The following is a 24,431-nucleotide window of genomic DNA, read 5'->3' as shown; positions in this document are numbered from 1 at the left end:
GTCCAGCTGATTCACTTTGCTGTACAGCAGAAAATGACTCAACACTGTAAAGCATCTATACTCCAATAGGGAGAAGGCAATGGCACCCCACTCCAGTACTCTTGCCTGGAAAATCCCATGGACAGAGGAGCCTGGTAGGCTGTAGTCCGTGGGGTCGCAAAGAGTTGGACATGACTGAGCGACTTCACTTTCCCTTTTCACTTTCATGCATTGGAGAAGGAAATGGCAACCCACTCCAGTGTTCTTGCCTGGAGAATCCCAGGGACGGGGGAGCCTGGTGGGCTGCCATCTCTGGGGTCGCACAGAGTTGGACACGACTGAAGCGACTTAGCAGCAGCAGCATACTCCAATAAAAGAATTAAAAATGAGAAGAGAAAAAAAAGGCATAATGCATACCTACATTAAACATCAAATGCTTATCATAAAAAAAAAAGAATTTCTATTGTGAGGAAAGGGGAACCTTCCTGTTGGGAGTGAGGATCTGGCTCCTGGTAATTAGGGATCGTCAGGACCTCAGGTTTTGGGCCCCTGCCAAAGCAGTGTGAACTTGCTACTTCCCTCAGCTCCTTGAAAGCCAGTTTCACCACTTAATAGCTGTTTGACCCTGGGCAAAGGGGTGAACTTAATCGAGCCTGTTTCCTTATTGGTAACGTGGGGCTGATCCTGTGCAGGACACATTGGGGCTGGGATAGTTGACTGGCATGTTCCATGTCATGGGCCCAGCTGAATGCATAAGGCAGGTGCTCAGGATAAGTAGCTGCTTCAGCTGAGATGATGAAGCTCTACCACTCAGGCCAACAACCTAGGAGTTGTCATCCTTGACTTTTCTTTCTCACACACGTCTCTGAGGTTGGTCTCCCCTGGAAGTAGAATACAAGATATGGATTTGAGTGCAAGTGCTTCACTGGGCTTAGGCAAACTCTGGGAGGTGATGAGGGACAGGGAAGCCTGGCGTGCTGCAGTCCATGGGGTTTGGAAGAGTCAGACATGACTTGGCTACTGAATAACAGCAACTTCCCTTGGAGGTGATCCCAGGAATTTCTAGGAGGGACACAGAGAAATGGAGCATAAAAAGTAAGAATGCTCCTGCAGGGTTCTTTACTGAACAGATTACCACCATTGTAAATGGGCTTCCCTGGTAGCTCAGCGGTAAAGAATCTGCCATCCAAGGCAAGAGACTATGGGTTTGATCCCTGAGTTGGGAAGATCCCCTGGAGAAGGAAATGGCAACCCACTCCAGTATTCTTGCCTGGAGAATCCCATGGACAGAGGAGCCTGGTGGGCTACCATCCATGGGGTCACACAGAGTTGGACATGACTGAGCAACTAAATAACAACAAATGATCATAATGGGCACCTTGGACTCAAAGTCCCCTGGGGACCTCTGGGACATGGTGTGGAGTGAGAAGCTGAGTGATCTGCCCACCAGTGTGGATCTATCATTGATCAAGGGCTCTTCAGGATGAATTCCCCAGCATTCCCATCTTGCTGGGGGTGGGCCCTGAGGCAGGAGGCAGGGGCTTGCTATAGAGGGCCAGCCAATGGTCCATTTAATCCAATTGTGGCCTGGATTAAAAGGATGAGCTGGACCAGAAAGATTTCTCTGTTGTGGCCGCGGAGATGGAGAAAGATCGGGGGCATAGGACCTTCCTCAGCTAGTAGGTGTGGACATTGAGCTGGGCGTGTAGATGCTATGACGATGGCCCATAGAGACCACAGGGAAGGTGGATCAGGCATTGATCCGTCCCTCTGGGAGCCTTGGCGTCAGACAGGCATAGATTTGAATTTTGGCTTGGTCACTGACTAGCTGGGTGTGTTGGAGCAAGTTGCTTGAATTCTGAATTCTCCATGGTTTTCTTGTATGCCCTTTGGCTAAAATCCCTGCCCTGCAGGGTAGATATTTGAGACATAAAGGATACTGAGCATCAGAAGAACTGATGCTTTTGAACTGTGGTGTTGGAGAAGACTCTTGAGAGTCTCTTGGAGTGCAAGGAGATCAAAGCAGTCAATCATAAAGGAAATCAGTCCTGAATATTCATTGGAAGGACTGATGCTGAAGCTGAAACTCCAATACTTTGGCCACCTGATGCAAAGATCTGACTCATTGGAAAAGACCCTGATGCTGGGAAATAGTGAGGGTGGGAGGAAAAGGGGATGACAGAGGATGAGAAGGTTGGGTGACATCACCAACTCGATGGACATGAGTTTGAGTAAACTCCGGGAGTTGATGATGGACAGGGAGGCCTGGGGTCACAAAGAGTCGGACACGACTGAGCGACTGAACTGAACTGTAAGGTGCCTGACACATAACAAGATGGTCTCTGAGTGTGATTTTCCTTTTCATTTCCTACTGCCCCACCCCTTGCTTCTTGGAGCTGGGCTGTGACAGGGTTGTGGGTCACACATGGGTTTGAGAACGGAGGCTTCTTAGGAAGAGCTGAGGAGGACTCCAGCTAGAAAAGGGGAAGTGGAGGCACGCTCATGACTCAGAATTTCCATTTCAGGCTCCCAGGCAGGATTGGGAGGATTGAGCAGACAAGAATGAGCGAGGCCAGCGCTGGCTAGACACTGGCGGGTTTCCTGAGCTCGGGCCCCTTCCTTCTCCCTCTCTCCCCTGGGGAGTGAGGTCGGGATGGTGATCCTGGCAGGAACTCTGCTGTGTAGTAAGGCAAGAAAGGAGGTGGGGGAGGCACCCTGTCAGTTACACAGCCGGGAGCCTCAGGCTGCTCTGTGAGCCCAGGAGGGAGGCAGGTAGGGGTCCTACTGTGGTCCACCCTCAGGATGAAGGGTCAAGGGCATCTGCGGGCAGACCAAAGCCTCAGGGAAGCCAGGGTGGGAGCACCTCCAGAGGACTCCTCCCTTGTAGATTTCCATGCTGGAGACACAGGGTAACAAGAATGAAGGGAATGAAGGGAAATGATGCGGGAATGAAGGGAAATGATGCAAATAAAACACAAAGAAAACAAGCAGATCATTAAAACCAATTCAAGTAATGCAGAAGCTCCTAGAGCTGTGGCTGGAATCTAAGTTACAGACTCAGGTTTATAGGAAAGAGAACTTTACCACTATACCCTGGTTTGAGATGTATTTTTATCCTGCCCTGTTGCTGGAAGTTTTAATGTCACCTTTCTGGGGGGAGTGTTCCAGGCATTGGGGCCCTGTATGGTGACCTGTCACCACCAGTTACTGCTGAGCCCTCCTCCCTGGGGTTAGTGTGGACTGGCGGGTGTGATGGTGTTCCGATAGTCTGGGGTCCGCTTGAGGACACAGAGACCTTCCCAGGACTTGGGCCATCTGTCTGAATGTTCTCCACAGCCCTTCTTCTTTGGGGTCTCCCCTGTGTTGGCCTAAAGAAAAAGACACAGTGTGTGAGCTGTGACTTCAGGTTTCATTCAGGGACTGGCTGAGGACTGTAGCCTGGGAGCCAGCCTCCCAGTCGCTCTGCGAAGTTGCTCTAAAGAAGTGCGGGGTGGGGAAGCCAGGGTATGTATGATTATCGGCTGAGGGTTATGAGCAGTCAGGCAGACAGCTTGGTGAAAGGGTACCGCTAGTCACAGAGAACAGATATCTCTGGTGAATGGCGTTAGTGACGTTCGGTGTATGGGAAGAGGTGAGAATCCGAGTTCATTCAAATTCTTCCTGAGATAAACATCTAGCTAACTGAGAGGTCTGCTTCTCTGAGGCACAGAGTGTCTCGTCTTGTTGTGGTCTTCTCTTTGTTTCCTTTATAAATTATGAAAGTATGATAACACATTTACAGCGGCTTGGAAGATACAGAGCACGGTTACACATAATTCCACTATATATTACAATTTCTTCCTTTATTTTTATGTTTAAATTATGAAAATTTGATAACACATTTACAGCAGACTTGAAAAATACAGAACAAGGTTACATATAGTTCTACTATATATTACAATTATTTTGAAAGTAGATAAATTACGGTTTTCTTTTTAAGTTGGAGCTTCAATGTCAAACTCTCAAAAATTCATAGAATGAAAAGATAGAAAGGTGGATATGGTAGACCTGAGAAGCACTATGAACCAATTCACATAGTTAAGATTTATACAATCTTCACACAATAACAGGACACAAATTCTATTCAAGTCTCTGTAGTCTATAAGCCAGGAGACACTGGAACATATATAGGGACATAATACAAGGTGCAAAAATTTCATGGCCTGAAGGTACAGAAATCATAGAGTCTGTCCTCTTATTACTGTGGAATTATGCTAGAAATCAGTATCAAAAGATATCTGAAAATAACCCACGTTTTCAAGTGCAGTGTGATGTTTACCAAGAGAAATCTTGGACTTAGCCTTTGAAAGCCTCAATAAAGTTAAAAGACTGAAGAAACACAGAGGGTGATTGCAGAGAGGAAAAGCCTTAAAGGAGAAATTAATATCAAAATGGAAAATTAGTATCAACGATACTTAAAAATCCCGTGTATTTTGAAATTAAATGTCCACTTTTAAATGAGGGGTGTGTCTGAGAAGACACGACAAGGAAAATTAGAAAATGTCTGTACATCCTGTTGTGGGCCTCGTTTCCCCTCAGAGCGTGCTGTCGGGCAGCTTCTTGAGCAGGCTGTGACCTCATCTTTGTAGAGCCCGGTGGTGAGCAATGCTCTTGTTTCTCTGTGTTGACACCTGCTTCCCGGCAGTGGTGCTGGGATGCCAGGTTGCACCTGCCTCCCTCCAGCCCAAACCAAGACTCCCTTTCTTTTCTTGGCCATGCCAAATGGCTTGCGGGATCTTAGTTCCCTGATCAGGGGTCAAACCGGGGGCCCTTGTGATGAAAGCCCAGAATCCTAACCACCGGGTCAGCAAAGAATTCCACCCCAACTTTTTTTTTTCTAAATGAGTGTTTCATTATCTTTCTTTTTTCTTTTTTTTTCTTAAATTGAGGTGCAGTTGATTTATAATGTTGTGTTAATTTCTGCTGAACAGCAAAGTGTCTCTTTTATACACATGCATACATTTAAAAAATACCCTTTTCCTTTAAGGTTTATTCCAGGAGATTGGATACAGTTCCCTATGCTATCCAGTAGGACCTTGCTGTTTATCTATCCTATTATTTTTGGCTGTGCTGCAGGGCATGTGGGATCTTTTCCCTGACAGGGTACTGAACACTCGCCCCCTGCAGTGGAAATCTTAACCACTGGACTACCAGGGAAGTCCCTGTCTATCTATTCTAAAGGTAATCGTTTGCACCTACTAACCCCAGACTCTCAGCAGAACTCTCTTTTTTTGTCCTGGAAGAAATCCACTCTCTTTAATAATTCTGGTGAAGACATGAAGGAAATGCACTTTGAATCCTCTTTGTGCAGAGGGCATAGGCTTTTAGAACACAAGCCAGAGACCCCCAATTTTGCTCTCTGCCCTGCATCAACTCTCCCCTGTGAGGGCTGCAGGAGCTGTGTGGTGCACACTAGCTGCTTGACTCAGGGAAGGGAAGAGGGGATAGAAATAGGAAAATATCACTAAATATCCTAACAGGGAGTAAAATGTGGCAGTCTGTTTTCCAACAGCGCTCCCTTCCTCACTGTTCACTCCTAGAGAGATGTCTCCTGCATTTGCATGTGTGTGGGAGAAGGCAATGGCACCCCACTCCAGTACTCTTGCCTGGAAAATCCCATGGATGGAGGAGCCTGGAAGGCTGCAGTCCATGCGGTAGCTGAGGGTCGGACACGACTGAGCGACTTTACTTTCACTTGTCACTTTCATGCATTGGAGAAGGAAATGGCAACCCACTCCAGTGTTCTTGCTTGGAGAATCCCAGGGACGGGGGAGCCTGGTGGGCTGCCTTCTATGGGGTCGCACAGAGTCAGACACGACTGAAGTGACTTTAGGTTTAGTAGCCTGAGTTAGTCCTTAAGAGGGTCATGCCCCTCTACAGCCAGGGGCATTTCCCCATCTCCTCCCCATTCCCAGTTTCCCATTTAAAAATGCCATGTAGATTACAGTATAGAATATGGTAGGAAGCAGTAGAGTAGAGCCAGACAGTCTGGTGACGTCAGCTCCCCCTGCAATCCCAGCTGCCCTGTGCCTGGCAGATATGTAGTTCCCAAGAGCATAGTACAGAACTGCTGTCTCTGCTTTACCGTTCCCCCAGCTCCTTATTAAAAAAAATTATTGAGGAGCTTCCCTGGTGGCTCAGTGGTGGGGAATCTGCCTGCCAGTACAGGAGACACAGGTTCAGCCCCTGGTTCGGGAAGATCCCACACGCTGCAGAGCAGCTAAGCCTGTGCACCCTAACTCCTGAGCCTGTGCCCCAGAGCCTGGGAACCACAGCTACTGAAGTCCATGCGTGTTATAGCCTGTGCTGCGAAACAAGAGAGGCCACTGCATCGAGAAGCCTGCGCACTGCAACGAGAGAGCGGCCCCTGCTCATCTCAGCTAGAGAAAAGTCCGAGCAGTGACGGAGACCCAGCACGGCCAAAGAATGAAATAAAAAAATTAAAAGGAATTATTGAGGTGTGGCTTGCATACAGCTAAGCGTGTACATCTTACAGCTTGATGAATTTTGGCACATGGATATGCGTGTGTAGTCATCACCCAAACCCAGATAAAGAACATTTTCAGCTCCTCAGAAGTTTCTCCCTTGTTCTCTCTCTCTCTTTTTTCACCACATCACAGGGCTTGTGGAATCTTAATTCCTTGAACAGGGATCGAACCCTGGCCACTGGTAGTGGAAGTGCAGAGTCCTAACCACTGGACCACCAGGATTTCCCTCCCTCACATTTTTTTTTTTTTTTGCAGTGAATCCCCTAAAAGTAACTACTATTTGATATCTATGACTGTTTTCTTTTTTTTTTTGAGATTTTTTTGGGTGGATCATTTTAAGAAGTCTTTGTTGAATTCGTTACAACATTGTTTCTGCTTTGGTTTTCTGGCCTCGAGACATGTGGGATCTTAGGTCCCCCTACCAGGGATCAGACCTGCACCCCCTGCATTGGAAGGTGAAGTCTTAACCACTTAATCATCAAGGAAGTCCCTCTATGACTGTTTTGACTGTTCTTGAATTTCACAAAAATGGGCAAAAGTATTTACCCTCATGAGTCTGACTGTTTCGCTCCAAACCGTGTCTGTGAAATCCATTCATACTGCATCTATCAGTGGTTGGCTGGTGGTGTGTCCCATTGTACCACAATGACTAAGGCTGCACACAAGCTTCTCTGAATTCAGGTTTCCCCCAACCTCTGGTCTGAAGGGAGAACTGTATGACAAACTGCTCTCCACTTGTTGACCCTGAGGTCCCGCCTTCTACTCTTCTGCCACTCTTAGAGTAGAAGGGGCAGCATTTCCAGGTTCTCCAGCTGTCTCTACTTTATGCCTTCCTCCTTCCAAGGAGACACTGGCCCTGCCTTCTTTCTTGAGCTGGGAGAGCAACTGTTTTGCCAAGGAGAAGATCCAGTATGACAATACCTGCTGCTGAACCTGTGTGGGACTCCCCACTGGGGAGGGCAGTTGGAGAGGGAGAAAAAGGGCCAAAGGAATAGAAGAAAATCTTGGGGGTGGGGTCTGGACTTCCACAAGGCTGTGGCGTTCAGGTTGCATCAAGTTTAATCGGGTCTCCTGAGGGCAGAGAACCTCGAACTGGAGTCTTGGTTTCATGCAAGGATGCCCAAGATCAGAGGTCATCTTGGTTCCTAGCCTCGTGCAAAGCAGGGCAAGCTGGATTGATTCAGAAAGGACTTGGAAAAGGCTGGCTGGACTGAGCTGGGGAAGCAGGCTGTGGCTGCTGGACGGGAGGACAGACCTTCATGGGGAGGCCCCTGTCCCCAGGAGGCCTTAGCTAAAGGCTGGGATGGCCTTCTGGGGGCATTGGAGAGCTTCTGAGCAGATGACTGTTTCTGGACCCCACTGAGGAGCAGGGCACACCCCACTGATACCCGACAGGCAACACTGCAGAGGGAGAAGTTTGTCTGCAGAGGTCAGGATGAGAGCTGGACTGTGGCAGATACGGGCCAGAAGGCCCCTTGAAGACTTTCTGTTTCTAGAAACCCTCATTTAAGTGTCCACTTCAAGCCTGGGCTCTCCAGGAAATTCCCCATAATCCATAATACTCTCACTTCCTCTTTTCTGAAACTTTCCATCTCTCAGGATGGTGGGAATGGATAGCCCCAGCTGGTGTGTTAGTTTCCTAAAGGTGCTAGCGTGGGAAAGCAGTATCTCTGGGTTCTAAATTGAGGTGCCAATTAGGAGGATGACATGACAAGTGGACATGACCTTCGCGAAGGGCAAGGCTCCTCATCATGACTGCAAGTTCCTCTTCTCCCACGCAATCTCACTGCATCTCAGATTATCCCATTACAGTGTAATCTAGCTCACTACTTGCCAGAGCAATGCCTCAGCCTTGCCAATTCCTAGACAACCTTTTCCCTTTCTAAGTTAACCCTCCAGAATTAGTTTTGGAGAAAGTGTCTTTTCCCACCTCTGCTTTTGTGTCTCCTCCAAGTGCAGCCACATCTCTGTCCTTTCGGTAATACGAGGGGCCATATTCACTCTGCGGCCCGTCTGGTCTAATTTTTGGAGGTACTAATTTTTGGCATAAGTGGCAGAAATCTAGCTTAAATGAGCTTACTCAAAAAGGAAACATAATGGTTCATGGAACTGGAAAATGCAAGCGGTTCCCAGCTTCAGGTCTGGCTTGATCCAGAGGCTCAAACAATGTCATCAGGAGTTTCTTGCCCTCCACTTTTCATTTCTGCTTTTTCTGCAGATACAGAATAGTCGGGATAGTCAGAAATTATGCAGAAATGCCTGGACACAGCTCTCTCTCTTTGAGAGAGTTAAAGACTCAACTTCAGTCATTAGCTGTGGACATGTTGTGATGGATTAAAGCAAGGGACACAGCACACAAACTCAAATGCCCATTGAGTCCAGGCAGTAATCTAAAAGAGTGAAATAGGCCAGCTGGAAAATTCAAGCCTCATGCAAAAAGCGGCAATCACTATGTGGGGTGTTGACCCATGGCTACCAGATCTGTTCAATTTTTTGAGTAGACATAGTGTTAAACTTTATTTCTGCATTTTACTGTCTTGGATCAAACAAAATGATATTTTCAAAGTAGATAAATCAGCAGAAAAAAGTGTATAACCAGTTTTCTCTGTAATAATATATTTTTAATATAAATGTCAAAAATCACCCTAATGCTGATTTTAGCCAAGAGATAGATGTATTTTCTGTATCAACCTGAGAATTAGGGACAAAAGAGGAAAAAGTAAAAACAGTAAAACAAAATTTAAAATGGAAGCATTTAGAAATTATTTAAAACATTTTTAATTGGAGGATAATTGCCTTAGAATGTTGTGTTGGTTTCTGCCATACAACAATGTGAACCAGCCACAAGTATACATATGTCCCTTCTCTCTAGAACCTCTGCACACCTCCACCCTGTCCCAGCCCTCTAGGTTGTCACAGAGCTCTGTGTTGAGCTCCCTGTTTTATACAGAAACTTTCCGTTAGCTCTCTGCTTTACCTACAGCAATGTATATGCTTCAATGCTACTCTCTCAATTTGTTCCCCTCCCCTGCCCTGGCTATGTCCACAAGTCTTTTCTATGTTTGCATTTGATTCATGCCCTGCAAACAGGTTCATCAGTACTGTTTTTCTAGATTTGACAATATATGATATTTGTTTTTCTCTTTCTAACTTGGGCTTCCCTGGTGGCTCAGCTGGTAAAGAATCCACCCACAATGCGGGAGACCTGGGTTCAATCCCTGGGTTGGGAAGAGCCCCTGGAGAAGGGAAAGGCTACCCACTTCAGTATTCTGGCCTGGAGAATTCCGTGGACTGTATAGTCCATGGGGTCGAAAAGAGTCAGACACGACTGAGCGACTTTCACACATTCTAACTTACTTCACTTTGTATAACAGGCCCTAGCTTCATTCACTTCAGCTCAACTGACTCACATTTGTTCCTCTTTATGGCTGAATAACGCAGAAGGCAATGGCACCCTACTCCAGTACTCTTGCCTGGAAAATCCCATGGATGGAGGAGACTGGTAGGCTGTAGTCCATGGGGTCGCTAAGAGTCGGACAGGACTGAGCGACTTCACTTTCACTTTTCACTTTCATGCATTGGAGAAGGAAATGGCAACCCACTCCAGTGTTCTTGCCTGGAGAATCCCAGGGACCGGGGAGCCTGGTGGGCTGCCGTCTATGGGGTCGCACAGAGTCGGACACGACTGAAGTGACTTCGCAGTAGCATGGCTGAATAATATAAAACAGAAGCGTTTTACTGGCCGATGCAGATCATCTTTAAAAAAACAAAAGCGAGGGCTCCCCACTAAATTTAAATCATCTTCCCATCAAAACAACAACTACTACAATAACAACAAAACCAAACTGTGAGCTTCCTGCCTGCAGAGGATGGTGGCTAGGATCTTAGTTCAGCTCTTGAAGTTTCAGCTGTGAGCAGCTTTCAGGTTTCTTCAAGCAAGTTCTGTCCAGGTGTGTGCACACTAAGTTGCTTCACTTGTGTCAGACTCTTTGCAACCCCATGGACTGTAGCCCACCAGCCTCCTTTGTCCATGGGGATTTTCCAGGCAAGAATACTGGAGTGGGTTGCCATGCCCTCGGGGCTAAAAACTGTGGGCTAAGGTTGTATAAAGAGTTTGGGATTCCCTTTCACGGACTTTTTTCTTTCTGGGGTTCTCCTCACTTTTGTCTCAGGCTCCTTCCTCTGGTTCATCTGACCAGAAAGACCAAAGACTCTCTCACCAGAGTTTGAGCCAGTGCTGTGGCATCCCCTGCAGCAACTGCAGCTGACCTCAGGTCAAAGCCACAAATGTTATGAACTGCATGCCTGCCTGTTGCTTGCTCCCACTTTCAACATCCCTCCAAAATCCACCTTCTTTTTATACAATCTCTCGTGCTCACAGCTGCATTTTTTTAAAAAAGATTTTCTGAGTTTGTAGCATCTGTTTGCAGATGGATCAGTCTGTTGGATATGTCAGATACTCAGTCCTCCAGGCTGGAAGTCGAAGATTCTCTAGGGAGACAAGTTTATGTTAAACCGTTCTTTTGGGTGGGGGATGGGGGTCCTATCGAATAGTACAGTGCTATCTTCTGCCCCTCTTACCAGCACCTTTGCTGTGCTTTATTCTTCTTACAGAACTTATCACTGCTTGAAGTTGTGTGTATCTGGGTACTTTTTCCCCACTAAAATGCAAGTTCTCTGAGAGCAGGATCTTTTATCTGTTCTGCTTCAACATGAACTAGAAGCCTCAGCTCCCTGTAAAAGGGAGAGAGAAATCTGGAAGAGGTGGGCAACATGAGGGGCCTCTGAGCAGCGGGTCTAACGCACAGGTGGGTCTTCCTGGACACAGCCACGTGTGATAACCCTTTAAGAATACACAGGGGCTTGTTGTAGTTCAGTTGCTAAGTCGTGTCCAACTCTTTGTGACCCCATGAACTGCAGCACTCCAGGCTTCTCTGTCCTTTACCACATCCCAGAGTTTGCTCAAACTCATGTCCATCGAGTCAGTGATGCCATCCAACCATCTCATCCTCTGCTGCCCCCTTCTCTTGCCCTCAGTCTTTCCCAGCATCAGGGTCTTTTCTAATGAGTTGGCTCTTTGCATCAGGTGACCAAATATTGGGGCTTCAGCTTCTGCATCAGTTTTTCCAATGACTATTCAGAGTTGATTTCCTTTAGGATTGTGTGATTTGATCTCCTTGCAGTCCAAGGGACTCTCAAGAGTCTTCTTCAACACCATAATTCAAAAGTATTAGTTCTTCGGCGCTTAGCCTTCTCGATGTCCAACTTTTTATATCCATACATGACTACTGGAGAAACCATAGCTTTGGTGATACAGACCTTTGTTGGTAAAGTGATGTCTCTACCTTTTAATACGCTAAGTTTGTCATGGCTTTTCCCCCAAGGAGCAAGTGTCTTATTTCGTGGCTGCAGTCACTGTCCAGAGTGATTTTGGAGCCCAAGAAAATACGTCACAGCAGCTAGTCACTGTAATTTTTAACCACTGGGTGGCGCTGCCCTCCAATTTTCCTAAGATCAAGTCAGCCTGAAATCCCTTTACAGTGGCTGCAAACCCTTAACCTCTGGGAACCTTATTTAAAATACCATGTCCATGGTGACACATCCTTGCCCTGACCCCCTGACTGGCAATCAGAAGGGGTCTCTCACGCTGACTTCTGAACAGGAGTGTTACTCCCTCCCCTCCGCTGGCCCCCCTCCTTAGTGTGAATTTCATGAATAGACATTTAGTAAACACCTCCAGCCCCTCCCCTGGCACAGGGGGTGGGGGGGCCGGCGGTGGGAGCAGAGTAAATTAGAAGAGGTGGTCCCCGCCCTCTAGGCAGCCCTTTGAGCTGGGTTCAAAGACCTGCACTGGAGGTAAAGGATGAGCCTCTCTCCTGGGCATCACTCTTGGGAAAGTTGACCAAATAGCCACTCAAGCTGCTCGTGTTCTGTGGTTCAGATGAGAAACCCCCATTGTAGGGTCTGGAGCGGAAGGCTCCTTTCTGGGAAGAATGCCAACAGAAGAGGAAGCCCCGAGTATGTGTTTAGGGCAAACACAACGGGGCCCCTGCAATTTCTCAATCCTGCCGTTCACAATCTGGTTGCCTTCCACCCACCAGCTTCTCCTCCTCTGTCATAATCGGAATGTAGGAACCGAGGGCTGTCCTCTCGCCCCACCAGCGAGAACCGGCTGGCCTTGTGCCTTCCCGCTCAGGGAGGGGAGCTCACAAGCTCTGAATCCCAGCTCTGAGGCAGGCCTAGCACTGTGTCCTCTTGACATGTTAACTGGTGTGACTCTCCTGGTAACCTGTGATCGCTGGTGTTTCAGTCATTTCACAACAAGGAAAAGCTGCATCTCCGAGAGGCTGACTACGTCACACATCAACATATAAACCTGCTTCAGATGCTCACATCTTTAAAAATCCTCCCTTGAACCTTCTGCTCTTGACCTAAGTTTGGCTTCCCTTCATAGAAAAGTTCTTACTGGAGCTGCCTCTGTAGTGTTCTGGGCCCCTCTTCCGCAACCTCTGTTCTCCCCCTACCCCTTTGGTTGGGCTTCTATCACTATTTTCCACTGAGACTTATTGACTCACGGATGACCTTCAAAAGGAAAAAAGTGGAAGTGTTAGTCGCTCAGTCGTTTCTGACTCTTTGCGACCCCCTGGACTATAGCCCGCCAGGCTCCTCTGTCCATGGAATCCTCCAGGCAAGAATACTGGAGTGGGTAGCCATCCGCTTCTCCAGGGGATCTTCCCCACCCAGGGATCAAACCCAGGTCTCCTGCATTGCGGGCAGATTCTTTACCCTCTGAGCCACCAGGGAAGCCCATGACCTTCAAAGTTCAACTCCAAAGAGCTTTTCTCTATTCTTCTTTTAAAAAAAATATTTATTGGGCTATGCCGGGTCTTAGTTGTAGTCTGAGAGATCCAGTTCCCTGACCTGGGATCGAACGCAGGCTGCCTGCGTTGGGAGTGTGGAGTCTTAGCTCCGGGACCATCAGGGAAGCCGGTCTCTGCTCTTCCTTTATCTCTTGGCAGCACTGAGCACATTTGATAACTTTCTCTTGATTAAATGATTTTCTTGGCTTATCAGTTACCACGCCCTCTGGGTTTTCCTGCCATCTCCCTGGCCACTGTGCCAGCCCATCTACGTGTCACTCCCACTCTGGTCTCTAAATGTTTGAACGCCCCCGAGCCCATTACTCATTACCTGTTCCACACTCTCCCCGGCTGACTCCGTCTGGCCCTAGGGTTTTATATACTCCAGCTTGACCATTCCTTGGCCTTCCAAACTCCCATAGCCAACTTCCTTCTCCACATGGCCTCATGGACACCTAATTAGCACCTCAAAATAAACACAGGCCAAACAGAACTCTTGATCCCCCACCTCAATTTACTCTTTCCCAGACATCCCCGTTTCTATAAATTGCACCAACAGCTCAAGCCCATCTTTCTCAGTATGTCTTTTCAATTCTGTCCCCCGAGATGTCCCTAATCTCCTCAGCCACCACCACTTCCTTCCTGGTCCAAGTCACCATCCCCTGGAGCCAGGACTGCTGCGGGGGTCTCCCTTGGCCCCCAGGAATCCCTGTCTGTGCAGGTGATTTTTCAAAGGTCAATTAGATGCTCTCCCTCAGCTGCTTAAAAATGTCCTGGATGGCTTTCCACCTCCCTTAAAATGAACTGCATGCTCCTTGCCCGGGCTTGCAAAGCACTCCCTCCCTGCCTTTGACTTTCTCACGGCTCGTGCTGGTCTCCTCACCTCTGTGCTCCAGCCGGACTGTCCCCAGCCTAGGGCTTTGCCCTGGTTGTGCCCTCTGCCTGGAAAGTTTTATCTATTTGTGTTTTCTTTAGGTCTTTGTTGCTGCACATGGGCTTTCTCTTGTTATAGGGCTCCAGGGCTACTCTTCATTGCTTTTGAGCACGGCTTAGTTGCCCTGAGGCATGTGGGATCTTCCTGGACCAGGGATCGAACCCATGTCCCCTGCACTGGCGGGCGGGTTGTTAACCGCTGGACTACTGCGGAAGTCCTGCCTGCAAAGTTTCCTTCCCCCGGTTCCTGGCGTGGCTGATTCCCGCCGGTCATTTAGCTCTCAAGGGGCATGTCACCTCCTCGGTAATGCCTTTCCTCACCACCCACTTAAAGTAGACATTGAGTCACCTCCCTGATCTTGAGAGCTGCCTGGGAGTCTTTCCACTTCTGCAGTTCTCCAGTCTAGAGACGATCAAAGCTTCCACAAGACTTCTGTGAATCCCTGATGACTTACTTCACAGGTTTTGGTCTCCGGTCCAGGGATGCGGGCCCTGTGTCCCATCTCTGGCTTTCAAAGACCAAGTGGTCTCTTTTCTTGGCTTACTCAAAGTGACTTCATCCCTCCCCTTGAAATCTTACCCCAGTCTATTCTTGCCTGGAGATTTCCATGGACAGAGGAGCCTAGTGGGCTCCGTGGGGTCGAGAAGAGTTGGACATGACTGAGCAGCTCACACACACGCGCGCACATGCACACACACACACATCCATACAGACGTCCATGTCCTGGGGGCATTTCTTGCCTTCACTGGGGTTGCAGACACATTTTCTAAACATGATTTTTTCCCTCCAGGAGAGGGATTCTCGTCCTAGCTGATAACAGAATAGCGACATTTTAGCATCACAGCTAAGAGACAGAGTTGGGATCTGAACCTGGATTTGCCTGAGTGTGGAGAATGCTTTTATTTTTTTAAATTTAGCTTTTTACCTCCCTGCATCTGTGGCCTGGGGGATCTAAAATTTCGACCTGCGGACTTTTAGTCGTGGCGTGTGGGATCTAGTACCCCCACCAGGGGTCGCACCCAGGCCCCTGCATTGTGAGAGAAGAATTTGCTACTGGATCACCTGGGAAGTCCCGAGACAAAGCTTTTAAACCAGCACATCACTGTGTCCCGCAGATCCTCATTCAGGCTGCTGCTGACTCTCAGCGGTTGCTTGAACACAGGTGCATGCCCATGTGTTCTTCCTACAGAGGGAAAGTGCCTGCCCTTCTGGCTGGCCTTGGGAGGTTGCCTCTAAGGCTAAATAGCATTTCTTACAGGCCAGCCAGAGCTAGCCGCAGGACATCTGGTCATCTTGTCTAAATTCTCATGGTGCACAGTGGGGATGGGGTGCAGAGGGGATCCATGAGAGGGGATGTGCCGGCCAGGCTCCTAGATGCCAGGTAGAATGCTCCTTGTACTGCCCAGGGCTGCTTCCTTCCTATTTTCCCTTCCTGTCCCACCCACTGGTCCCCTCACGTTGCTGTGTGTGGCCTTCACCCCTTTCTACCCTTTTCTCTGAAAGATGAGTGAAAACCCCGCTATTCCAGGCCTTATTGTCCACCCGCTACCAGTCATCTTGGTTCCACAAGGCTGACAGTCACATAAGCTGGCTGCTGCTGCTGCTAAGTCACTTCAGTCGTGTCCGACTCTGTGCGACCCCAGAGACGGCAGCCCACCAGGCTCCCCCGTCCCTGGGATTCTCCAGGCAAGAACACCGGAGTGGCTTGCCATTTCCTTCTCCAATGCATGAGAGTGAAAAGTGAAAGTGAAGTCTCTCAGTTGTGTCCTGCAGCCCACCAGGCTCCTCCGTCCATGGGATTTTCCAGGCAAGAGTACTGGAGTGGGGTGCCATTGCCTTCTCTGATAAGCTGGCTAGGCATACAGTAATGTGAATGAATCACTTTGATTGATCAGGCTGATCACGGTTGGGAGACACCTATGGGTCAGAATGAGGAGGTCTTTCCTGTGTGTGCCTCTGTGTGCATGGGTGTTATGTTAAAAGCCAGGCATTTATCTACCTTGAAAAGATTAGGAAAAGCCCTCTGATGGACACAGAGGGAGAAAGGGAAGGTGGGATGAACTGGGAGTTCAGGTTTGACATAAATACACGACCATGTATGAAATAGCTAGCTAGTGGAAACCTGTGTAACGCAGGGAGCTCAGCTTGGTGCTCTGTGGTGATCTAGAGGGTGGGATGGGGTTGGGGTGGGAGGGAGTCTCAAGAGGAAGGGGATATACGTATCCATACAGCTGATTCACTTCATTGTTCAGCAGAAACTAACATAATGTTGTAAAGCAATTATACTTCAATAAAAAACAAATAAAAAACCCCAACAAAAACAACAAAACAGCTGATTGCACCTGAGATAAGTTACTTTTGGTTCTGAACCACTGGGAGTTTCTGACAAGTTTTATTATTATGTGCCGGGATAAGAATTTGACTTTGTATACAGATTTTTCAATTAGATTTTTGGACTGACATCTCAACTCTGAACTCTTGATAGATAAAAAAAAAAAAAAGACTCAAGATGACATTTCCATTCCAGCTTGCTAGAATCCCGGCCCCGCCTGTGCTTCCTGTTTTCAGGAAGCTTGTCCTTCAGGCCTTTGAACTCGAGTTCCCTGATTATGACCCTGGTGCTGGCTAAGGACTTTGAAACCTCCTGCTTGGCTGTGCACACCGATCGTGGTCTGGCTTCTGCGTCAATCCAAGCCCTGCCACCTCTCTGTGTTCACTCTGGCTCCGGCAAGCAGAGGTCCAGCCTGGCTATGTTGTATCTGTCAGTGGTTCTGTCATCCCTGGGCTGTGAGCTCCTGGAGGATGTTTGATCACAGTTAGCTTTGATTGCAGGAATTGTGGAGAGAAATCCCTGGATCCAAAAGTAGGAGCTCACAGCCTGGAGGGACGACAAGGGAGCATTGACCTCTGTCCGGGACAAAGGGGAGGGTCAGAGTTTGAGGCCCTTACCTGCCCCAAGCTCCTGCCTGGCCAGCGTGGTGACTGACAGGTCAGTACAGGAGTTAAAGTGCTTTTGGCACAAACGACAGAAGCTAAGACCTGCTAACTCGAGCTCGTGTAAGGAAAAGGGGGTACCCAGACACCCGTGGACACATTAATGAATGAACAAAACAGGGTAGACACAGACAATGAAATATCATTCAGGCCTAGCAAAGAATGAAATCCTGACAACATGCATAAATTTTAAAAACATTGTGCTACGTGAAATAAGACAGTTACAAAAGGTCAAATACGACATGATTCCATTTATACCTAGAGGTATAGGTACCTAGAAGTACCTATAGGTTCCTAGAGGAATCGCGTTCATAGTGTCGGAAAGCAGAATAGTGGTTCCTACGGGCTAGGATCTCCAGTACTTTGGCCACCTCATGCGAAGAGTTGACTCATTGGAAAAGACTCTGATGCTGGGAGGGATTGGGGGCAAGAGGAGAAGGGGACGACAGAGGATGAGATGGCTGGATGGCATCACTGACTCGATGGATGTGAGTTTGAGTGAACTCCGGGAGTTGGTGATGGACAGGGAGGCCTGGTATGCTGCAATTCATGGGGTTGCAAAGAGTCGGACACGACTGAGCGACTGAACTGAACTGAACTGAACTGAAGGGCTGGGGGGATGGAGGAGGGGGAAGTTATTGTTTATGGGGAAGAGAGGTTTCAGTCTGGGGTGAGGGAAAAGTTCTGGAGATGGATAGTGGTGATGGTCGCATGACAATATGCCACTGAATTGTACACTTAAATACGGTAAAAATGTTGGGTACGTGTGAACACACACACAACAGAACTGACCTAAACCAGCAAAATGTTATTGCAGAGGTGCTAAATGCCACCACGGTCCTCTAGGAATTCAAACAAACGGACAAAACAAACAAGAATAGTGGGAAGAATGTTGGGGCACCTCATGCAACTGAGGTTAGCCAAACCTCCAAGCCTGGAGGAGGGACAGGGCAGCTCCAGGGGCTTCGGCGGACGAGTACACAGACCTCTTCCCTTGGGACAATGCTCCAGGGCTGGTTTCTCAGGTCCGAAGTTCATCTAAGAGAGAGTCTGATTGGTCAGCTGGGGTCAGGTGGCGTCTGGGTGGGTTAGCATCAGTTGGGGTCGGGGAGCAGGCAGGCAGGATGATGTAGTACCACGGGCGGCCACTGGGGGCAGGCTTGGGTCAGTTTAGCAGAATCCAAGTCATTGGAAGACCAGTCTTCCCAATGATCACTTCACCAAATTCGTTTCTCTATAGGGATTTAGTCAGGGCTTTTGCCTGACTTTGCTTTGCCTTCACAACACCATTTTGGGGGAATGTTGGACTTTGTCTGAGTCCACTCCCTATTGTTGAGCTGGGGACAGAGAGGTAGGGAGGAGGGGGAAAAAATAATCCACGTCTGGAAAAAAAAGAAAGTGAAAGTGTTAGTCACTCAGTCACGTCCTGCTCTTAGCCATCCATGGACTGTCACCTACCAGGCTCCTCCGTCTGTGGAATTCTCCAGGCAAGACTACTGGCGTAGAATGCCATTACCTTCTCCAGGGGATCTTCCCTAAGCCCAGGAATCGAAGCCAGGTCTCCTGCATTGCAGGCAGATTCTTTACCATCTGATGTACCAGGGAAGCCCCCCACCTCTGGCCTCAGTGCTATATAAAAGCTCCAGTTCCCCAAATGGAGAAATTTCTCAGGGGAATGTGAAGACCCTGAAAAAACTGAGATTAAGTTTCTGCCATCCCAGCAGAAAGGAGGCAGGGAGTTAGAAACGAAGTTGGTAATAAAGGAAATTGTGTTTACTGAATGGTTGAGTTTTGGACCAGGATTTTCACCCCCAGCCTAGCCAAATGCCCTTCCAGCTTGCAGTGGGAGGGACCTAGGGATTGACACCTCCTCTTTTGTTTCAGTACCATCTGTACCCACATCACCCTGGGGAAGACCCAATATTGGGGAATTCAGCAAAGCCTCAGCAACAGGGACAAAAATCATTAGCATTTGACGATTCCCATAAGAAAAGGTTAGGTTTTTTGTTTTTAATTTTTATTTATTTGGCTGCCTTGGGTCTTAGTTGCAGCATGAGGGGTTTTTTAGTTGCAACGTGTGGGATCTAGTCCCCTGACCAGGGATTGAACCTGGGCCCCTGCACTGGGAGCACAGAGTCCTAGCCACTGGACCACCAGGGAAGTCCCAAAAGGTTAGGTTTTAAAAGAAAAGCATAATAGAAGAAAAAAGAGATCTAGACAAAGGATAAGGGTAGACAGGAAAAGTCAAGAGTCCCGTGAGTCTTTTAATGAGTGGGAGGCCAGAGAGAGCCAGAGGTGGTTTGGCTGTTGGGAGGCAGGACGTGATCGTTCAGGACGGGCTGGTGCATCGGAGGGAGGTGAGGGTCTGAAGCAGGACAAGGAGGAGGATGTGAAAGTGCTGTGCTGAGCGTTAAGGATGTATCCCTGCCCTCCCCCTCAACCTTGGCATTTCCTCCGGAGACTGAGAATATATTCGAAATGCTTTACTTTTTTGAATCTCTGGCCTCTTTCTCTGAAGGTGACTCTTGTCATTCAGACCACAAGGTTGCCTGCGTTTTCACGGGATTACGCCTCCCCCCCCCGTCGAACTTGGGCTCTGTTGGAGGCCTGACCACCACGGCGAGTTGTGGATCTGGGCTTGACCTTCCTCCCATCTGGTGATGTTAACCTAGGCCAACCTCCTGGAATGCCGCGGATGAAGTCTGGGATCCTTGATGTACTCTTGGACCCAGTCATTGTTGGGGTTGGTACAGACCTCTCGTTTCCGCTTGGTGATGAAGCTGTGGGGGCAGAGTTAGACCATCAGGGGCCCTGGAGCAGTTAGGGGTCCAGTCCACACGCTCCCCCTCACTTCTAGCTCACTGGGGGCTTGCCTCATGCCCTGTACCATCTCCCTAGGCCTCCCTCTGTCTGGGTCCCCTCAAAAAACTCCCCTCTCTGGCCTCTAGACCTCATCGTCTCTTCTTTCAGCCCCTCTCCATTCAGCCTAGACCCTCAGGCTCGAGTTCCATTATGGCCACCGTTTCTTGGACCACATGAACCAGCCACGTGCCTCTGTAAGGTGGCAAAGTCTAGAACAAACCCCAGGCCTGTCCCATGAGAGTCAAAGCCCAGGCCCTTAACTGCTGCTCCCCTGTTCTAGCATGGAGACTTGGTTCTGTGTACCCCGATCCAGCCTTGGGCTCCCCTTCCCGCTGCCTGTAAATGTCTGCAGGACGGTGCTTACACGATTGCCGGCAGGTGACAGTTGAGGGCCTGTCTGTATCCCACCACCAGTTTCCTCGGCAATACTTTCTCATGATACTTCAGGCAGCAGTTGGGTGGGGGGTTCACCGACTCAGGAATTTCTGAGGGGATGACATTGAAAGCTGAGTTAAGAAGGCAGAGAGGAAGCCCATGGCTGCCCACCTCCATCTCCCATCTCTTGCATTTTGTCCGTTCTTCTGATGGCAAAGCCATCTGTCAGCAGGGATTGGTGGTAGCTTGATGGGTAGCAGACAAGAGAAAAAGATGAATCTTCTGCAGATCTTTCAGCCTCATCTGAGGCTGAGCTTCATCAAGTACAAAGGACTGGGGGATTCACATTTGCTGATGAACTTGACTGGGCAAACATATATTGAGCTCCTATTACAAGCCAGGCTCTATGGGAGTTAGAACATGTGGAAGACACAGTCACTACTCTTGTGTCCCCTTATAGACCAGTCTGGGTGAAAAAGCAAAGTGAACAGATAAGCACTACAATGGGATAGAGTAGATTTTGATGCAAGGGGCCATGGGAACAGAACGAGGAGCACCTGACCCAGCCTGGCTGGTTGAGGAAGAAGTCCCGCAGCAGGTGATGTCTGAGCTGATTCCTGAGGGATGAGCAGGACTTAGGCAGACAGAGGGGTCATGGGATCTGGAAGAAAGAAATATATGGAGGCCTGAGGTGGGGGAAGCCCAGCGTGTCTGGGAGGATGGAGCAGTTCCAGGAGCCACAGTGCAAGGTGGGAAGGAAGAAGTAGGAAGAGGATATTAAAGAGGGCGGGGAGGGCTGCACCCCTTCTGAACTATGTCAGGGAGCCTGCATTCTGTCCTAGAGGCACCAGAGAAGCTGAGGTAGGGGGGAAGCTGAGATGCAAGGATGAGCAGGAGATGTCAGGGCAAGGGGAAAAGGCTTGTATTTAAGTTTTGGGGCCAGACAGCATGGGTTGGAGTCTTGACTAAATGACTTGAATCACGGGCAAATTTCTTAACCTCTCTGGATGCCTTCACCCATTAAATGAAGGTGAAAAAGCTCCATCCTACACAGCAGGGGAAGGAGAAGGCAGGATGAATTGAGACAGTGGCATTGACATATATATGCTACCATGTGTAAAACAGAGAGCTAGTGGGAAGCCGCTGTATAACCTAGGGCGCTCAGCTCAGTGCCCTGTGATGACCTAAAGAGGTGGGATGATGGGTGGGAGGGAGGCCCAAGAGGGCGAGGATGTGTGCAAACATACAGCTGATTCACATTGCGAACAAAACATTGTAAAACAGTTATTCTGCAAGTAACAAAATATCCTATGCTACACCATAATGAAACAATATTTAAAAAGAATGCATATATATGTATAACCAAATCGCTTTGCTGTATAACAAGAATTAACAACATTGTAAATCAACTATACTTCAATAAAAATAAATCAATAATAATAAAAAGAAGTTATGTCCTAGGATCGTGGTGAGGATGAGTTGAGAAAATGCTTGCAAAACCCTTAACTCAGAGTCTGGTGTAGAAAGTGTCAGCGCTTGTGATTAAGAGCTGATGGTAGGGAGAATGGATACATGTGTAAGCATGGCTGAGTTCCTTCCCTGTGCACCTGAAACTATCACAACATTGTTAATGGCTGCACTCCAATACAAAATAAAAACTTTTTCTTTTTTTTTTAAAGAGGTAATGGTAGTAATGGCCACTCTACTGGCTTGGAAAGTATTTTCTCTCCCTCTCTGACACTCCCAGGAGGCCAGACTTGGTTGGTTGGTAGCACTGTGTCCCCCTTGAGCTCCCCTGACTGCTCATCATTCAAGGATATTACCTTCCCCAGCCCCGAGACCTGCAGAGTGCAAATCCCTGACCAGTAGGTGGCAAAACTTGAGACGTCTCCAGGGCACCATTTGGCTGATCCATGCTTTGGCTGGGCCATTTTTCTTCCTGCCTGACCTTCCCGAAGGGCAATATTGCCCCCTCCCACCCCCAGGAGGCGCCTCTACCCACAGTGGCCCTGGTTCTTTAAGGCGACGTTTACAGGGATCAGGGGCGTGCTGAGAGTATGTGGGCAGATTACATGGTGTGTGTGACCCTCGCTCCCCCGAGGGTTCACAAAGGCAGAATCCAGCCAGACTACGTGCCAAGGGCAGCCTTAGGGAGAAAGAAAGGGCCATTAAAGGCGGGTATGTACTGAGAGATGGCCTGAGTCTCTGGTCCCTTGCCTGTCACCAGCCCTCATAAATGCTGGTAGAGGCAGAGCCCATGCATCTGTCTCATGGCTACAAAGCCTTTCAATCTCCTTCAACCCCTTTTCTCTTTTCTACAAACTTTTTTAGCCCTAGGCTGGGAGATGGAGCCAAGGGCCCAGAAATCCCCAAATGGCACATGTGGGCATCCCACTGGGGCGTCTCTTGGTTGCCATGGCAGTCCCAGAAATCTACAACAGATCCTGCCCGCAAGGGGTGTCTAGATTCAGACTCCCCGTTCTGGGCTTAGCCCCAAATCTCCCTCCGCCGGCCTCCCTGACTCCCTCGGTCCTGCCCTGCCAGAGCAGGCGTGGCTTTTCCCACCCACTTGCCTCGCCTTCCTCCTCATCACATATGTTTGTGATTGTCCCTTCTGCTCCTTCCTTGGCTCTTCCTCCTAAATGATCATTCCTGCTGTGTCCTCAGGACTCCTGACGTGACCTCGACCCAGCTTCCTGAGACTGCCCAGCCCCAGCAGCTCTGGAGCGCAGCTCAGCTCTGCTTGCCAGGGGCCAGTGTGCAGCAGCGTGGGTGCAGGTGGGGGCCTGGGGCTGATGACGGAGGCCTGAGAGCACTCTCGGCATCACCCTGGCCTGCTCCCTGTTCCCTTGGCTCAGTGCCGCCCTCCAGGGGCAGGTGGACTCACTTGGCTGGCTGTGAACAACAGAAGTGATGGTGAGAACGAGGAGAAAGAGGGCAGCCACGGAGACCTTCATCCTCTCAGTGGGCAGTCAGGCTCCGGGGGGAGGCTGGGCGGACACAGTCTCCTTCCTTGCTGGTCACCCACGCGGGGCCCTCAGCTCTCTGGACTCTGACCACTTCAGAGTGGGTGGAGGAAGAGAGACGACGGTCCTCCCTTCCTGTTTGCTGAAAGGGAGGGCAGTGGAGGGTGGGGTCTGGTGCACAGTTGAATTTGCTAATATTTGCATCTGCATGGAGGAAAAGAGAAAGGGAAGAATAGGCGCTGGGTGTCAGCTCCCTTCAGGCCCTATTTTACTTAAATTCACAGAGGGGAGTAGAGACTTTATTCCCGTTTTGCAGATGAGGCCCCTGAGGCTTAGAGAGGCTAAATAAATCTCACGTGGGTAGGAGGCAGAGGCTGTTTAGTCACTAAGTCGACTCGACTCTTTGTGGCCCCATGGACTGTAACCCACCAGGCTCCTCTGTCTGCGGGGTTCTCCAGGCCAGAATACCGGAGTGGGTTGCCATGCCCTCCTCCAGGGGATCTTCTCGACCCAGGGATTGAACCTACGTCTCCTCCATTGACAGGCGGATTCTTTACCACGGAGCCAGATAGGCAGTCCTGGAAACAGAATCTGTGTGGCTTCATCGAGTTCCCCGCCCCCATCTCTACTTTGGGAAAGAAGAGGGGAGGTTGAACCGACCTTTTCCCCAGGTGATCAGTCTTTGGGAGGCAAACAGAAAGCAGGGTTAGAGAGAGCACAGACTGAGGCAAGTGTAGGGTTTAGTGACCTCGGAAAAGAGTGTCCCCCTCGCCCCCGTCCAAGGACACACGATGGAACTCACACTTTCTTGTTGCAGATTACGTCACTAATACTCTTCCCCCATTCCTAAAGGGTCAGATCTTTGGGTTCCTGTTTGCTGAAATGTTTGTCTCATTTGTTGATGCTCTCATTTACCTCTTTGGACTTTGCACTG

The 24,431-nt window shown here is 49.0% G+C and overlaps 1 protein-coding gene across 1 annotated transcript; it reads right to left on the bottom strand.

The window, feature by feature from the left end:
- Window positions 1–19,762: 19,762 nt before the first annotated feature.
- CCL16 (C-C motif chemokine ligand 16) lies at window positions 19,763–23,578 on the bottom strand. The gene is made up of 3 exons (XM_024980640.2): window positions 23,419–23,578; window positions 20,521–20,641; window positions 19,763–20,074 (listed from the first exon to the last, which is right to left on the bottom strand). The coding sequence occupies exons 1-3, from the start codon at window positions 23,486–23,488 to the stop codon at window positions 19,963–19,965; spliced, it is 303 nt and encodes a 100-aa protein (XP_024836408.1). The 5' UTR covers window positions 23,489–23,578; the 3' UTR covers window positions 19,763–19,962.
- Between the last annotated feature and the right edge of the window lie 853 nt (window positions 23,579–24,431).

Source organism: Bos taurus, chromosome 19 (assembly GCF_002263795.3).
Source record: "Bos taurus isolate L1 Dominette 01449 registration number 42190680 breed Hereford chromosome 19, ARS-UCD2.0, whole genome shotgun sequence".
Lineage (NCBI taxonomy): Eukaryota > Metazoa > Chordata > Mammalia > Artiodactyla > Bovidae > Bos > Bos taurus.
This window is presented reverse-complemented; position numbering and strand designations above follow the sequence as displayed.